The 17,922-nt window shown below is 43.8% G+C and overlaps 1 protein-coding gene across 2 annotated transcripts in view; it reads left to right on the forward strand.

Moving 5' to 3' along the window:
* Positions 1–17,922, forward strand: part of ATP9B (ATPase phospholipid transporting 9B) — a 2,364,768-nt gene that overhangs the window by 2,156,483 nt on the left and 190,363 nt on the right. For both annotated transcript variants that reach the window (XM_086965515.1, XM_086965516.1), the window contains exon 17: positions 6,580–6,672. In XM_086965515.1, coding sequence (XP_086821641.1) covers positions 6,580–6,672 — 93 coding nt within the window. The remainder of the gene's footprint in view (positions 1–6,579; positions 6,673–17,922) is intronic.

Raw genomic sequence — 17,922 nt, forward strand, 5'->3', positions numbered from 1 at the left:
CTGACTTCTTGTTTGGCCCAGAGGTTGATGCCACCCTAGAAAAAATAAAAAAGGACACGGAAACTGCAAAATCCATGGGGGCTCTGCAATCGCAGCAGTTTCGGGGTGGTTCCTTTCGTCGATCCAATAACAGAGGACCGTCAAGGGGCCAAAACACCCAACAAACGCAGTATAACAAGGGAGGTACGCTATCCACCTACAATAAAAATCCCAGAGGTGGATATAGAGGAAATAACATCAAGGGCAGAGGAAGAGGAAACAACAACTCCAGATCCTCTGCCAATACCAAACAGTGACGCCTTGTCACTGCCCCCCGACCATCTAACACCTGTCTGGGGGAGACTACAACAGTTCCTGTCTGTATGGAAATCCATCACCACAGACAGGTGGGTAAGAGATATTGTACAGTACGGGTATTGTCTAGAGCTTACAGCCACTCCATCCAACATACCACCAAGAAGCCGTCCTATGTCCGCAGAGCACTTACACTTATTGCAGCAAGAGGTCGTCAGTATGCTGCAAAAAGTAGACATAGAGCTCATGCCTCTAGCGGAACAAGGGTCGGGGGTGTACTCTCTGTACTTCTTAATTCCAAAAAAGGACGGGTCTCTCAGGCCCATACTCGACCTAAGACCTCTGAACCAATACATTCTGTCAGAGCACTTTCACATGCTCACCTTACAGCAAGTCCTACCGCTTTTAAGTCAGGGAGATTTCCTCGCAACACTGGATCTCAAAGATGCGTACTTCCACATTCCCGTACACCCTTCACACAGAAAGTATCTCAGGTTCACCATTCAGGATCAACACTACCAGTTCAAGGTCCTCCCCTTTGGTGTGACAACGGCACCCAGAGTATTCACCAAGTGTCTGTCGACAGTGGCGGCACACCTGAGGAGACAGCACATACATGTCTACCCTTATCTGGATGACTGGCTTATTCAAGCGAAGTCAGCCCGGCTGTGTGCCAGCCACTTGTCCCACACCATTCGCCTCCTTCACCATCTGGGATTCTCACTGAATTACCCGAAGTCACATCTTCAACCCGCCCACGTACGGCAGTACCTGGGCGCGACAATAGACACTCTGGCAGCCAAAGCTTAGCCAAATTCAGTGCGGATACACAGCATGCAATTGCTAATACAAAAATTCAGACCTCAACACTCGCTTCAGGCGAGGGTGTTCATGCAGTTGATAGGCATGATGGCCTCCTGCATCTTCATAGTCCCGCACGCGAGACTACATATGCGCCCGCTTCAGGAGTGTTTGGCACGTCAGTGGAACCAGGCTCAAGGGCAGTTGAAAGACCTAGTGTTGGTGAGCGGTCGGGCATACAACTCGTTGCATTGGTGGAATCCACAAAACCTTTGCAAGGGCCGACCGTTCCAAGAGCCTGTAACACAGATAATACTGACAACGGACGCGTCTCTCCAGGGATGGGGAGCTCATGTACTCCATTACACAGTGCAGGGACTATGGACGACACAGCAGAAGAAGATGCACATCAACCTTCTAGAGCTGATGGCAATCTTCATGGCAATGAAAGCTTTCAAGGTACATCTGTGCAACAAAGTCGTGTTGATCCGGACGGACAACATGACTGCCATGTACTACATACAGAAGCAGGGAGGAACACACTATCCACAGTTGTCTCACCTAGCTCAGAGCATGTGGAAGTGGGCCATTCAGAGGAACATGTTCCTCATGGCGGAACACCTCCCGGGCAAGGACAACCAGATGGCGGACCTGCTCAGCAGGCACAGCCACCAGATGCACGAGTGGGAGATACATCCATCAGTACTCCAGCCGTACTTCCAGCAATGGGGTCATCCAGAGATAGACCTATTCGCCACAAGGGAAAACGCAAAATGCCACAGCTTCGCCGCCAGGTTCCCACATCCGCAGTCACAGGGCAACGCGATATGGATGAACTGGTCAGGCAAATTTGCGTACGCTTTTCCCCCAGCACCATTGATACCGCTAGTGGCACGCAAGCTGAGGCAACACTCAATGACGCTCATCCTAGTTGCTCCAACGTGGGCACGCCAACCATGGTACACCAGGCTAGTAGAACTTTCCGTGGTGCCGCATCAAAGGCTGGGACTAACACCCAGCCTTTTGACGCAGAGCCATGGCGAAATTCAGCGCCCAGATCCGCAACAGCTCAACCTGGCGATCTGGCTCCTGAGGTCCTAGAATTTGGATACCTCAACTTGCCTCCGGACTGTATGAATATCATAAAGGAGGCAAGAAGACCCACGACTAGAGCATGTTATGCGGCGAAATGGAAAAGGTTTGTCATATACTGCAACCATAATGACATATTCAGTACATTATTTGTTATCTGTTGCATTTATACAGATGTAATCTGGCTTACAGTTCCATCCGCATACATCTATCCGCAATAGCAGCTTACCTGCAAAACAGGCAGCACCTATCACTATTCAGAGTACCTGCAATTAAAGCCTTTCTTGAGGGACTCAAGAGAGTAATCCCTCCAAGACTTCCACCTTCACCAGTCTGGAACCTAAATGTGGTCCTCACAAGGCTCATGGGGCCACCTTTTGAACCTCTACATTCATGTGAGATTCAATTTTTTACCTGGAAAGTGGCTTTCCTAGTAGCCATTACCTCACTCAGAAGAGTTAGTGAACTCCAGGCACTGACTATTCAAAAGCCATTCATACAGGTTCACCCAAACAGAGTTGTTTTACGTACAAACCCCACTTTTATGCCGAAGGTGATTTCGCAGTTCCACATGAACCAAACCATAGAACTGCCAGTTTTCTACCCAAATCCAGAAAATGTTGCAGAGAGATCCCTACACACATTAGATGTGAAGAGGGCCCTCATGTATTATATAGACAGAACTAAAGATTTCAGGAAAACGAAACAACTGTTCGTTGCCTTTGCTCCACAGCACAAAGGCAATCCCATTTCAAAATCAGGAATAGCCAGATGGATCGTTAAATGTATACAAATTTGCTATGAAAAGGCTAAACGCACTTTAACGATTCCTCCGCGTGCACACTCCACGCGCAAGTTAGGAGCATCCATGGCTTTCCTGGGGAACATTCCACTAGAGGAGATATGTAGAGCAGCCACATGGTCCACTGTTCATACATTTACAAAACACTACTGCATAGATGTACACTCTAGAAAGCAGGCAGATGTAGGACAGGCTGTTCTCAAAACTCTTTTTCAGACTGCTGCAGCTGGCACGGGCAGCCGCCGCTAACAGGAGGAACTGCTATGCAATCTATGCACAGATGTGAATTCAGCAGCCCACATGCCTCGAACCGAATATGCTACTTACCAGTATGCATCTGTTCTTGGCATGTAGGGCTGCTGACATTCATATCGCCCACCCTCCTCCCCGGCGCCTGTTGCAGCTGTAGCATTCAGAATTTCTAGGTAGCGTGGACATCACTCACTGTATTACACTCCATCTCTGCCACAATGGCGAAAAACAATCTGAGGATGGAGAGGATGCCCATGCGCACTGTAGTCCAGGGGAGGAGCCACCTATCCCGTGATACTTCGAAGACTTCCTCAGGACAACATTGTGCAATCATCCGGACCCAACACTAGGCGGCGATCTATACACAGATATGAATGTCAGCAGCCCTACATGCCAAGAACAGATGCATACTGGTAAGTAGCATATTTGCTCGGGTATCTGATTCAAAGGTAAGGAATCTGCTGCTAGAAGTCTCTATCAGATGAACAGATTACTTACCTTTGGTAATGCATTGTCTGTTAGAGACTCTATCTTACAGCCCCACCCATGACTCCCCGTTTTGCGGACTGATATAGTAGGTCTAGGGTTACTACCCTTTCAGGGCCCTAGTTTTGCACATGTTTACGTCAGTCACTTTGTGTCTCTGCGCTTCTGGCGTGAAAAAAACAAAAAGTACTGACGTCCACACGCCTGGGTGGGGCGTATATAGGCACCATGACGTCATAACCGACGCTACCGACGGCATCAATGCCACACAGAACTGAATGAAGCCAGCCAACGCCGTGCGTAATGGGTATTGCTCAGCAAAAGTTTCTGGATCCGGCTTGACGCCTGGGAAATTCAAAGGTAAGGAATCTACAGCTAGAAGGTAAGTAACTTGTTCTTCACCACCAGTGTTGTTGAGTGAGACCACGGTGTCTCTTAGGTTCAGAGGCCCAGCTCCCGGCTTGATCTGAAGCCCAGGGCGGCCCAATATGCAGTGACAACACAGAAAAGGGAGAGATGTAAATGACTTATTAACGACACACAAACAGTAAAAGCGACAAACATGTCAAAAGCATCTGTCAAAGCAAGCCAATTTAGGCTGATTGGTTTTATTAAGCAGTCCTGCCTAGTACCACTCATCAGGCGTTAGACTAACTTATTTTAGTGTGGTACTGCGCATCACCGCACTGAAATGCATTGTCACACATAGCGCCTCAGCTGTCACTTAAGCTAGCACTGCCTAAAACTAAACTGGAGTGGCGACTGGTGGTGTGGCGTGTGCACGCTGCTCTAACAGGCTTGGGGCTCGCTGGCTGATCTAGCAGCAGCTGCTGCAGGCAGTGCTACAATGTATTTCTTGAAACTGATTGCCGCGTGGGTGACGTCACATCCTGCTGCTGGAGTTGTGGGAGTCTGGCTAGCTGTTTTTGCACCAAATGATGGTGCTTGTAACAGCACTGCCTGCTTGTACCAGCCACCGCGTCATGGCTGCAATTAAAAATCATTGACACACACCTCCACTCCTCACGGCAGTGGGGCCAATTAATTTGACTGAGGGAGATCATCCTCATCATAGAGAGCCGAGCCAGGCTTGTGATCTTTCTTCATTCCTCAATCATAGCTGCCAAGGTTTTAGATTGCTATGTGTGACATTTCCATAATTTCAGTGCAATTATGATTGACATTCAGCGACTATGAGTGAAACTTTCTCTCGAGCAAAATCAAGCAATGAAGGCAAAGAAAACATAAATATCAGAAATGTCACCCACACGCTCGCAGCACATAGGTTGGTTTGCAAAATCCAAAACGATTTGGTAAAAGTCGCTGCACAATTTGTGACCACTTTTACACAACCACTTCTTTGTACTTGAGACCCTAAATTAGCTTTTTTAGGAACACAAATTAGGAATGATTCTCTGAAGACCTACACTGTTGCAGCATGGGTAGAAAACGGAAGATGCGCAACACAACTTAGCAGCGTAGTTCAGATGTCAAATACTTGAGCTCAGAACACAGTCAACTGCAGTGGCGCCCAGCACAAGTAAGCGCGATGTTGGGGGTGGTAGTGGACAGACAACGGGATAGGTAAAAGTAGATTAAAAAATAGATAAAACCACTTACCTTGCGTCATCTGTCGACTTACCCCCTCCCTCCCAACCCGCCGCTCTTACCTGTGCCTGCCACCACTGGTCAACTGAATGCGGGTATGCATATTTTTGCATTTTTTTGATATTGCATGTTTACATACTCCAAAACTCTAACGTGATCGTTATAGAAATAATAATAAAAAAAATCCTTGTCCTCCAGATCATCGCTTCCTTATGCACACCTGAAAAGTATTGCCTACAGCGCTTTCCGAAAGCACGACCAGAGTATCTCTTACTTACCAATCTACTGTCAGTGGGTAGATGCCAAAGTTTCAGTTTCTCAATAGCGAGCTGACAGATGAACAATGGCTCAAACGAGCCGTGCACACGAATATAGTGTGACTAAATGTTACTTTCCAATTGATAACTATGGCTTTTTCAAAAGTTACATCTCACGTCGTAATGCACAAAACATTAGCCCTTTGTGTAATCCCAGAGTTCAGGACCCTGAGAGGAGTGTGAACTTAATGCCATTCTGGCAGTAACCATTCCTACTAACTAACGCCTAATTAAACCTCCAGACAAGACGTTAAACTGCTACATTTACATGCCAGATTTGTGGTGTCGGCCCTTTCTGAGCTAAAAGGTGAATCATTGTAGGAATGATGAGTTATGCTCCCTCTAGGTAATTGGGATTAAAATGTCATTTCAGCACACGTTTTCAACTATCAATTTACAATTCACATATGTTTCCCTAGTGTTACATTTCACATGTTTATTCATTTGTGGTACAGTGGGATAGGGCGCTTGACGGAACTATGCAATTCTAATCAAAGACCTCTGGTTCCTAAGTTGGAACCCTTCTCCACTCACTGTCAGAGTATAGAGTTTGTATGTGCAACATAGCATTGAATATGGACATTAAGCATAATGCGATGTTCACTTGGGTACCTGTCTGCGTGGGGCAGGCACCATACACTTATTGATGTCCTATGCCTAATGTGCTGTGCAACATGCATGGATAGCTGTGAATTCAAGTACTATCATCTAAAACCATGTCCTTTGATGCTTTTTGTCTACTTCCTAGTTTATTCTGTATGCCACATCTATTCACTTGGAACGATACTTTGATTTTAAATATGAAATATAAATACAATATTTAAACATATTTCCCGTATGATTTGACACTAAAGAGTAACTGCTCCAGCCTGCTCAGGAATATTTTAATGTTTAATGTTAGTGTCTTGCGAATGTTTTCTATTGCAGGAGGAATCTTCTGGGGAAATCACATTCTACATGAAGGGTGCAGATGTTGCGATGTCCAGTATCGTCCAGTACAATGATTGGTTAGAAGAAGAGGTAAGAAAATAAAATAAATGTTAATGTTGCACATGAATGGGAAACACTAGAAAGAGTGTTAATTGGTTAGTAAGGTAATAATTGTTTGTGGGTATGCATACGTATCTGCTTCAGAAAGTTGACTGGCTGTCTTCACTAGAATAGATTGTGTAAGATGTGTTACAGCAACCCCATTATTAAAATAAGTATATCTGGGGGGTGGGAAGGTGAACTCATAAAAATGTGTGAAAAAAGGTTGCCTGATGGATGTCGACCGCTAAAGTGAACCACTCCTTTGACCACTCCCGCATTTATGACAGAATTGCCCATCTTGTTCAAACTTTCCCATGGTGGCCCGTTCCCCAAAAAGCAAAAAAGTTCAGAGCGGAAGAGAAGCACACAGAAAGAAAGGTAAGGAAGGAGGAAAAGTAATAGAGAATCAGTGAAGATTCAATGGTCAACCATCGATGTATCTACTTTTTGTGACTGGTCCTCGCAGAGAAGCCAGTTTAACTCTTCAGTTTAGCATTACAGGGCTGCATATTGTACATATGAGCTATGGTATGCATATTTATCCCAATTCCATTTAATGTCTTCATCATTTCCAAATTCTCTCCAAAACGTTTTAACCGAAAATTTTCAAAAAAAGACTGGAATTTAAATTCTTGCAGAGGTTTAATAATCTTATTCCATAGCACATTATTGAACCACAGAAAGAATCAATGCATTGAAAAATATATTCCAAACTTAACAGAGTAGTTCATAAAAGGTATGTTCGGTATGCCATGTCGAATGCTTGCAAAAACGCAACTTAATGCTCTGGCAACTAGATAAGCCATATACACAAGAGGGGAAAAGTCAGCTAATAAAGGTCCAGTACCGACGCTCCTAAAACATAATCAGTAAATCCAGAAGGTGCTGTTCCTACAGAGGAAAAGGGAGAGAAACTTGGTTGGAAGTGAATAGTCCAAGGGAATCTTTATGATTATTATTTGGTGCCCTCACACATCAAAATGGATATCATGCTTCAACAGAGGGCATGCTCCTCATCTGGCTGGCGCTGCATTGCCCTACGGTTCCCGCAATAGGGCTCTTTGTCGGAGATCTTTTTGGTTTTCTGCCGTAATCATGAGTGTGTGTGAGGATACGGAATGTGTAGCATGGAGTGAGTCCAAATAAAGTGCCAAATGAATTAAAACTGTTTAAGGGATACCTAGTTAGTTTTAATATGATGGTTCCCTTGGCAACGATAAAAACATGGAAAGGGGGATGTCATGTGGGCTCAATTAACCAAGATAGCCTTAATGTGTATGTGCAGTTGACATCTTCCACGTCTATTGGTCCAGCCGGATCCCTTGTTTTTCTTCAGGACCTGAAAGATCTCTACCCTCTAGACAGGGATGTTTAGTACCAGGTACTCCGCTAATAGGTGAGTACCTCAGTATAGGATTGTCCAACCTAAAAGGAAAGACTAGAAAGACATTATAAATACAGGTTAGTGTTTCAAATGGTTTTCTCAAGTCTTCTCATGATAGGCTCAACATGCTTCATAGGCACTGAAAAGTCGCTGTTAAGGGTTAAGTGCTTATACAAACAGCAGGCAAGTGACCGCATGTGTAAAAACTTTCTAAACATAATGTATTAAAGACGTACAACATATAACATTGATGAACACAGGGTTATGATGTCCCAATAGGTGACAGTAGGGATCTAACCCTGTTAAATCAATCTCTAAAGCCCCTTAGGTCAAAAGCAGAGGATGTGCACTGCTGTTAGGAGACCGAAAGAGACAGCAAAGGATATCAGCAAGGGAACATTAGAGACCCTTCGGTAATACGGAGAAGTGTTCCCTACTAAAAATGCAAAATGGAAAGCTACTCACAGGGTCCTGCGCGGAGAGAGTCATAGACCCACCCCACCTCTGCTTGCCTGGAACTACAATGATAGGGGCGAGCACAAGGTATTTATGGTGAAGATTGCTCCCGTAAATATCATCTGGTGTTTCTGATTGTAAGAGAGGTGTTGCCACTTGTACATGAAACCCGCCAGCATGACTGCTATTTTCGGACCTTGCCATCCGTTCACCACGCATGCGCCTTTGTACATTCTATTGGTATTCCGTTGCAAATGGCGTCCGCAGGGGGGGGGGGGGGGAGGGGGGAAGGAGGGGCGCTTGCCCCCCCCCCCTCCCCCAGAGCGACCCCCCCTGCGGACGCCCAGGAAAACCGTGACTTCAAGAAGGGGTTCTCACTCTCTTTCCTCTTCTTTCTTTTATTTGCTTCCCTGTGAAATGGATCCAAAAAAGAAAGACGCTTTTGCTGGAAATGTCATATTTTTCTGACATTTTAATTCCAAAGTGCAGCATTGGGAATAAAAGGCTAAAAATATGAAAAATAGATAAATAACTAAATAAAGTAAGACAGAGTGGTAGCAAACTGGCCAAACTGATTTTATTCACACTGAAACACATTAGCGCCACTTTTACAGAGTTTGCCAGTGAAGCGCTATTTTTGTTTTCTTGTCTTTGTTTTCCTTGGACTTGGAACTAGTGCACCAATCCTGGAGGTACTGCAATGTGTGGATTGGAAAACAAAATGCCATTTTCTCGCACTCATATCCATCACCTTTCTGTCCTGTCATCAGCAGCTGCCCACGTTTGTAATGTAAAGCAAAAAAAAGGTTTTATTATCTCTGAAATGTTTGATTCTATGCATGTAAAAAGTGCTTTTTGATTGCAATTGTATTGCCTCAGGTTGGAAAGTCAACTGCCTTTTTCCACATATTTTTTAGCCTCTAGCTCCCAACAAAACATGCCCTGCGGGCCTTCCCACTCCAAGCTCTTCCGATTCAGACCACCAGGGCACCACTGAACGCTTACACCACCAACATTCAGGGTCACACCCACGCCCCTTTCTTGGCCCCTCAAACCACAAAATGTGGACTATTTTGGAGCACATGCAGGGAGCCTTCCCCAACGGAAAGGCAAAAATGAGTAAGCTTTGTCACGAGTGGCAATTGCAAACCAAAGCACACATGTACCTGTGTCCTAAGGAGGGAACATTCTACCTCATAATTATTATCAAACATAAAGGAGATAAGTGGGAAACGATGGAGGCAACCCTTCACCTATGGACTCTGTTTGAAGAAAAGATAGTAGGGGACCTCGCAACTTAGCCCACTGTCGAGGCTTCAACACCTCCTCCTCCTCCGCATGTGTGTGGTTACTTACCCCTGCAACACCATCCTTGGGGTATTGCCATCCCCCCATAGTGGACGCAGAGGTATCTCCCACTAAAAAGGGGATCCAATCATTCTCACCCCAAACTACTCCACATAGCCTAGGACTGCCCCAGTCCAAGTCCACCCCGCAACAGCCTGTGATTCTGGGCAAATCACATAATCAACAAAATGAATGTAACAAAACTAGTGCTCATGTAAAGCGCTCTGATACCTTCGGGTCAAGTTCGCGCTACATAAAACTTCGAAGAAAAAAAAAGGCTCAGCAGAGGGTCTGCATTCGGTCCAAGGACACAATACCAGAGCAACCGGACAGTTGCATTTATCAGATAAAACCCAAACTGTGCCTAGTGGTAAACTGCACCCTAGATTACACACACACAACATACCTGGCCACCTGGGCCACCTCAGAATGTGACCTCCAGTTGGTTGTTATGGCCCCTTCTATCCGGTTGGGATCAAGCATCTGACATGTAATTTATGGCCCACTGTACCACTCTTTCCTGCCCAAAGGGGGATGACCTTCTTATTATTGCACCCTTCTGTACAGTATAAAGCATGCTATATGACTAATGCAGGTTACATTCCGACACCAACTGCAAGAGATGTGGCTGCTAATCTCGGCTGTTATTGTTTAATTAAACTTAAACTGTTCCTGACTGCAAAGCCTCGCTGTTTTCCTTTTTGATAGTCAGAACTTGCTTACTACATTGTGGTATTTATTTGTAAAAGATCAAATTATATGTTTTATGCCTTTATATAACAAATTGGTGAGACATTTTGAATTTCAAAAATACATTGTTGCTTGCATTAAATGAAAATGGATCTTTTCCCACAAGCACATACAAATGCTCCTTTCTTGACTATCATTGATATTAGGTAATTATCCAGAGGGGAGAAACATGTCTAGCACCCCTAGATATACTAATTTTCATTTAATCTTTTTGAAGTATGTTTATGGTAAACTGAAGTTCTTTGCTAATCTGTACCATCTGCAGAGACTAGTTTTCTGATGGTGTTTAAATATTATGCACAGTGCTGAAGGTTAGACTTCTGTAATCATCTTAATGAAACACTGGATGCAGACAGTTGGGCAATAAAGTGATCAAACCACATATGTTCATAATGGTATTGGCAATATGAATCAATATCTGCTTCAGGGCAGGTTGATTTAATCAAGAGCATGAATAAATTAAACTCCCCGAAGACCTAACAATGTCATAAAAATTACTTTTGGTGATAATGATGTATAATTAATTATAAAAGGCGTGTTTAATTTATTGGCGTTATGAGGTCAAATCAATAAGTGTCTTGCATCAGGATAATAGCATCCGGGCGTTTTTTTTCATTTTGAAAGGCTGTTTGTTTGCTTCATTGTTAAGACTAGTGTTTATTTTATTTGCATGGATTTTTCATCACACATTTTGCAGTCCTTTTCTGGCATTGCGTGTGCTGCATTTTGACTTGCTTCTGTGCCAGATTATTTGAAAATACATTTCACAAATCTGGCCTTAAAAATTAGAATAGCGATGTATCAAATATAAAAGGCCTCTTTCTGAAATAATGTGTTTGTCCACCTAATGTCCAAACGTTATCCCGAATGTTTTGAATTGTCAATCGCCGATTTAAAATGTCTGGAATCTTCATTTTCAGAGGTTGCTGGTTTATACGAATGCTCTGACCTTGGTTATAACATCTAAGAGCATCATCCTTACAGCCGATTCATTTTCTCAGCCCTTGCTTCCCTCCACTTCATAACTGTTTAGGGAAAGCAAAATTATGAACGCGGTTTATGTAGCACACTGCCATGGAACATGCCTTCTCTCGTCGGTTTGCAACCTTCCGCAACAGGTCACAGAAGCAACTTAACCGGAAGAACATCTGTTGTTGCTGAATTCATGTTGCAACGTTAGGGTCACGTTCTCGACATTTTGTACAGCGTGAAAATTGAATTGAGGTAGGCAAAGAATGCCATCTACAGGCCTGGCGGGAATATCTTGATTGGCAGAGTCAGAATCTGTGGACATATTATCACCTGCGATTGGGATTTACCACTCCTGGCAAACTGCGTTTAAAGTAAGTAGGTTACAGGATTGCTATGAGCAAGGAAGCGAGCAGACACACAGTTGCTACGCCGTGGGCATTCACATCCCTTCCCAGTGTTGTATGTTGAGCCACTCGCATAAGTAGATCTAGTCTCAAAAAATGTGATGGAAAAGATTTCCCCTCACGCATATAATAAGGTCGTGGCATGGGTACAGACTGGCAAATGGATTTCTCTGACAGGAAAATCACAGATGGAGATAATAGGAACAAATGTTAAATGCGTTAATGCACACTTCCTCCTCAGAATTTCTGCCCTGTCGAGAAGGATGAGCTGCTTTCAAACAGTCTTCTCCATTTTTTTGTCTTTTTACGTTGGGTAGCTACCATGAGATTGAAACTTTTTGTACAATAGGAGCAGTTAGGGTACATATCTTTATAACACTCTATTGAGGAGTTCTCCCCGCCAGGGGATAATTGAAAATAATCTTGAGATTGACTATAAAAGCTACCAGCAGCCAATGGATGAAGACACGTGAAACGCTCTGAATGACTCATTCCTCCGAAGTACTCACTGCTGGTATTTAGGGCTATTTAAGGCTGCAGGGTCAATTGTTTGGACAGCCCAGTATAACGTTTCTTGAAATCCAATCAAGAGTCGGTTTGCATAACAAGCACTAAAATATAGTCAGTCTTAATAATACTGTTATTTATTAAGCGCGACAGCTACCCCCGACACAGGGGTGTCCCGGCGCTAGAAACACTAGGTAAATAAGGCGTCAGAGGCAAGAGTGCGTATTTTCAGGTCTACAGTGCTGCTGTCTTAAAAAGCCATGTCTTCAAGGCTTTTTTAAAACAGGATTCTGACTTGGCACTTCCCAAAGAGGCTAGGAGGGTGTTCCACAATACGGCTGTTTTTACCTTGAATGCTCGTCCACCCAGCCGTGCTTTCTCAAAGCGGGGAGTCTGCCGCCAGTTGAAGGAGTTAGAACGCAACACCCGGTTTTGTTTATAGAGGCAAAGTCTTTCCTTCAAGTACTTCGGGTAGTTTCCGTTTAGAGCCCGATAGGCCATTGTCATGGCCTTAAATATGATTCTTTTCGCTACTGGTAGCCAGTATGGTTTGTGTAAATGCGGAGAGACATGTTGTCGGAAAGGAATCCGGCAAACCAGTCTCGCAGCCGCATTTTGAACTACTTGAAGGCAATGGATTGCATATTTAGGGATGCCAAGGTACAACGCGTTGGCATAGTCTAACCTTGATGTAACTGTAGCATGTACAGCTGTTTTGCGACAGTCTTCCGGTAAAAAATGCAAGAATTTACAGAGATTTTTTAAATTACTAAAACAAGTCGCAGAGACTGGTTGTATTTGGGCTGAAAAGGTCAGATCTGCTTCCCATTTCACTCCTAAGTTTCGGATAGAGGTGGCCGGGGATGGCGGGGTGCCCATTTCTGCTGGCCACCAAAGATCTGACTCGGACACATTGCCTTGCCCAAAAACTTGAACCTCTGTTTTTTCCTCGTTTAGCTTTAGTTTATTAGAATTCATCCATATAGCTATATCGCGTAAGCACCCCTTGAAATTTTTGAAACCATCCACGTCTGCTCTTTAAAGGAGAAAACCAGCTGGGTGTCGTCAGCGTAGGCAATAGCCTTCACCCCCCAGTTGGCAATCAGGGAAAACAGAGGAGCTAGGTAGAGGTTAAAAAGTAAAGGACTCAGTGCTGAGCCCTGGGGTACCCCACACCAGAGTTGTTTCGGTTGGGATTCATATGGCGTGAGGGCGACTTTCTGAGTGCGACGGCTCAAATAAGAGGTCAGCCATGTGAGAACATTTCCCTCCAATCCGACTTCTTGAGAAAGGAATTAAAATGTATTTCACTCTTTGCAGTCTAAAAATATTTTTCTTAGCAGTCTTTTCCACCTGTTGTTTGACTAACAGCTGCTATTTTCACCTGACTTGGAAATCCTCTAACTTGGCATTAAACATTGGGACATAATAAAAATACATGGATGTAACACAAATTTACACGGAGATGAGTTGGGACATTAACAAACCCACGTTGGAAGGAAGGGCAAAATGGCAGGCAGCATGCGGAATAGATTTTACAGACAAATAGTGGGACAAAGCCGCGCCACTAGTAATGCCAGGTTCCACCTAAGCCACTTTAACTTCCTTCACAGGGCGTATGTCACACCTGCCATGTCACACAAAATAGATCCCACTAAATCAAGGGAGTGCCCTAAATGGGATGCAACATATCTCCATATGACATGCAAATGCCTGAGATTGCAAGGCTAGACAGACGTCGTAGATCAATACATAGTAGGAATATAAACTGATTTATAGTTGTTTTCTTTTTACCAAGTTTTTTTATCACGGTTTTAAATAAACTATGACACTGAAAAGAGCAGCATGGGTAATGCATGCATTCGTATCGGATGTCAGTATGGTAACAGAGGTCTGAAATACCGCCGATCATCTGATAAGTAGGTAGGCTGCATTCGAAAAAAAACAAGGAGTCCAGTACGGCTGTGTAGTTATTGTAATAGGGGTGTGGCGTACCCCTGTGCTGGAGGGAGAAGAAAACAGGGTAGGGAAAGAGAAAGAGAGTTAGGGACCAGGGCGTTATTAGGCAAGATTCTCTGTTAAATGCAAAGTGTTTGGCCACCAAACGAGTGCGTTTATGTCTGGGGTGGCAAAACTGTTGGTGGGGGACATACAAACAGATTTACAGCTGACCCCACAGACATGCCTGCTTGGTGTCACTGCTGGACGCATTCAAACCAAAGTGAAGAATGGTTTGTGAACTGAGTGGCTCCACCAGAAAGAACTGCAGCAAGGATTTCATCCATAATGCCCGTCAAGGAATTCATTTTCAGGTGTGCGGTCCTCTGCCAGCGATCAGACTTTATACTGTAACAGTGCCACTAAATAGTATAGCTCCAAATCTGGGTTGCCCAGACCAGCATCATGAGGACACAAATTAAGTATATCCAGCACCACTGTGTTTACCATCATTCCAGACAAAAGCCAGTACCAATTCGTCTAAGTCTCTTAAAAAGTGTGGGTGAGAATAACCAATAATAAAAAAATTAAAAACTTACCTGTTCTCACACGAATAACATGGTCACTCTCTCTGCCACCCCACTTACCACAGTCTGCCCAATTCATGCAAGCTACGCGCGGAGATACCCCTTCGGGGCTGATTCAGGCGCGATACAAGACCATAAATAAATAAATAAATAAATATGTTCAAGATATGCTAAAGCAGGTGGACAACATCACCACTTTCACTAGAGCTACTCATCCTATTAGGGATGAGGCCACTGTCCTGTAGGTTGCATTACATCATTTTTGAGATTTCAAAGATCAAATTAGCTTCTGTGCGGTAAATCCTGTCCCTCAAATACTCAGTCATGTTGAGAACCCATCATAAGGGAGTTGGTGGCTAAACTTCAGTGTCAGTGGCTGATGCTACTCTGAGGGCGATATGTCCCAACTAACCTGAAGTTCATAGAGGACACAATTGTCTACCATATTTTTCGCCTGGGCCAGACCTGTTCTTCAATATAAAACAAGATATCTCCTTCTTGTGAGGAAACGCATTGTTGCATTCCTGTTAAAGCACTCTCTGAAAATGACAAGCCAACTGTTCCATGTTCAACACAAACGCCATTTTTAATGGTGTTAATATTGCTTAGTACTTGCTCAGTACACAATTGAGATGATATTACCAGACTGGTATGAATTTGTGCCACTGGATCGGTGTCCTTGAAAGATGTTCAGTCAAGAATCTCTGGGCCAAAGTTCATGGCACTTAGTACCATAAATCTCCACATCACAGAGTGTCAAAGGCTTTCTCCATGCCTAGAGACGTCACAGAGGAGAGGTGATGTGTGATGGAAGAAAGTTATTTTGGTCTGGATGCACAAGGGTTGGTTATGTGGTCAGTAGTCTGTTAGATAAAAGCTTTCCATGCATCTTATATTCTGGATTTAACATGGGCAGTGCATGGTACACGGTCCTCTCTCGAGGTTCCCAATCAGGCTACGGTAGAACCATTACTATGGCCTCTTTTTTAGGGGTGGTGGAGAAGGGCTCAGGAGTTTCTGCTCTATCCTGGTGGAGTTAAATAAGTGAGTGCTTCTAGGTTCCATAATTTTTTTGTGTTTAATGTTAAATTCCACTGAAAGTCCATTTGAAGCTGTTTGTGCCTAGCATTAGGATAGGTCTCTCCTCTTTGTCAAAGTAAGCGAGGCTTCCTACATTTCCTTCTGTTCCGGTGTCAGCTCAGTAACGACTTCTGCAGAAATTAACTCATCTGGTAACAGGACAGAACTGGCTATGGGAAATAAAGAATGCATAAATATAGTAATATTCGGTGAGCATGTTATTATTTCCTATTTTGATAATGGATCACAGTTCCTTTGTCTTTCTAATCAGGAAATGTTGGAACGTAAGAGCCGTGCCAGCATCTTCCCAGCTTTATCACCTCTCATATTCCGCTTCTCAGTGTAGAAGTGGGATTATATACATCTTTGTCTCTCTTGGAGCACTTTTCCCCATTGAGGCATTCGTCTGCCATGCATCAAACGTCTAAGGAGTACATGCTTTCTCCAATAGGCACTGGTTTCCCCTGGAATCGCACCCACAACTTATTCAATGCAGGCATCGCACACCACCACTTTGAACGCCTCCCATTTATTCGCCATGCTTCCTGGTGAGCCCTTATCCTCTTTTGGTCAGAATGCAGGACACTCTGCTACAGTGTGCAATGGCCCTTTTTAAAGGTTAATTTGGGGTTAACAACTGTCACGTTTTTAGGTCTCGGCTGAGCCGCGCGGAAGCGCGTCCCCGCCGAGAACTTATTGTCGGCGTGTGTGCTTCCCAGGAGACACTCCTGGCCGCGCGCATCGCCCTGGAGGCGATTTGTAAGTGACACGCGCACAAGTACGAGCGCTGAGTTGTGCGCTGTTTGTTCTTCAGTTTCGTTTTTGCCTGTGCCACTGTCGATTATATGCAGATACATATGCTTACATTCAGCAAGCTGCTTTCGTTTAGCAAGCTGCATTTTCTTAAAATACAATGCGCTTTTAGAGTATACGTGTAAACGGCTTTCATTCATCAAGCTGCTTTCATTTTTCAAGCTGCATTTTCTTAAAATACAATGGCGTTTAAAGTAAACAGCTTTCATTTAGCAAGCTGCTTTCATTTCTCAAGCTGCATTTTCTTAAAATACAATACGTGTTTAGAGTAAACGTGTAAACGTGTGACATTTAGGTTTTATTTTCTTCCAATACAATGCATGTTAACAGTTTACGTGTAAGATTTAGTTGTGCGCTAAGTTGTGCGTTGTTGGTTCTTCATTTTTTTATATTCTGTGCCATTGTGATTGTCTTCTATATGCAAATAGACATGCTTTTATTCAGCAAGCTGTTTTCATTTACCGAGGTGCATTTTTTTAAAATACAATGCGCGTTTACAGTTAAACGTGTAAGATTTATGTTTCATTTTCTTGCATTACAATGCGCGTTAACAGTTAAAGTCTAAGATTTAGTGACTTCTGAAAAATGCAGTGTTATTTCTCAATGCTGGCATAGTGATTCTCGATTACATGCATTTGATGCTAGAGTCTCGCAATTGCTTTTGCGTCTTAAAGTCTTTGGAATTGCACTATTAGATCGCTTTTCCCCCATAAAACCTTTTTAAGGTGAGTACCATTTGCATTACATAGGTACACTTAATTATTTTTTTTGGTTCTGGAATCTTGTGATTTGTGTTATTCACCTAATGCTATAGTCGCGCGCTACTCTCGTGCTACAGTAGAACGTGGTGCTTCCCTAGCCTCAAAGTCAGCTGCTTTAGTTGTCGGAAATTTTGACTTTTGCCTTCTTCATTAGCATAGCAAAGAAAGTAGCATCTCCATAGTACTTTTAGTGTCGTTGTTAGTGTGGCGTTATCTGGGGAGTTTCTGTCTGCTCGCCC

This window comes from Lissotriton vulgaris, chromosome 4_1 (genome assembly GCF_964263255.1).
Source record: "Lissotriton vulgaris chromosome 4_1, aLisVul1.2, whole genome shotgun sequence".
Classification (NCBI taxonomy): domain Eukaryota; kingdom Metazoa; phylum Chordata; class Amphibia; order Caudata; family Salamandridae; genus Lissotriton; species Lissotriton vulgaris.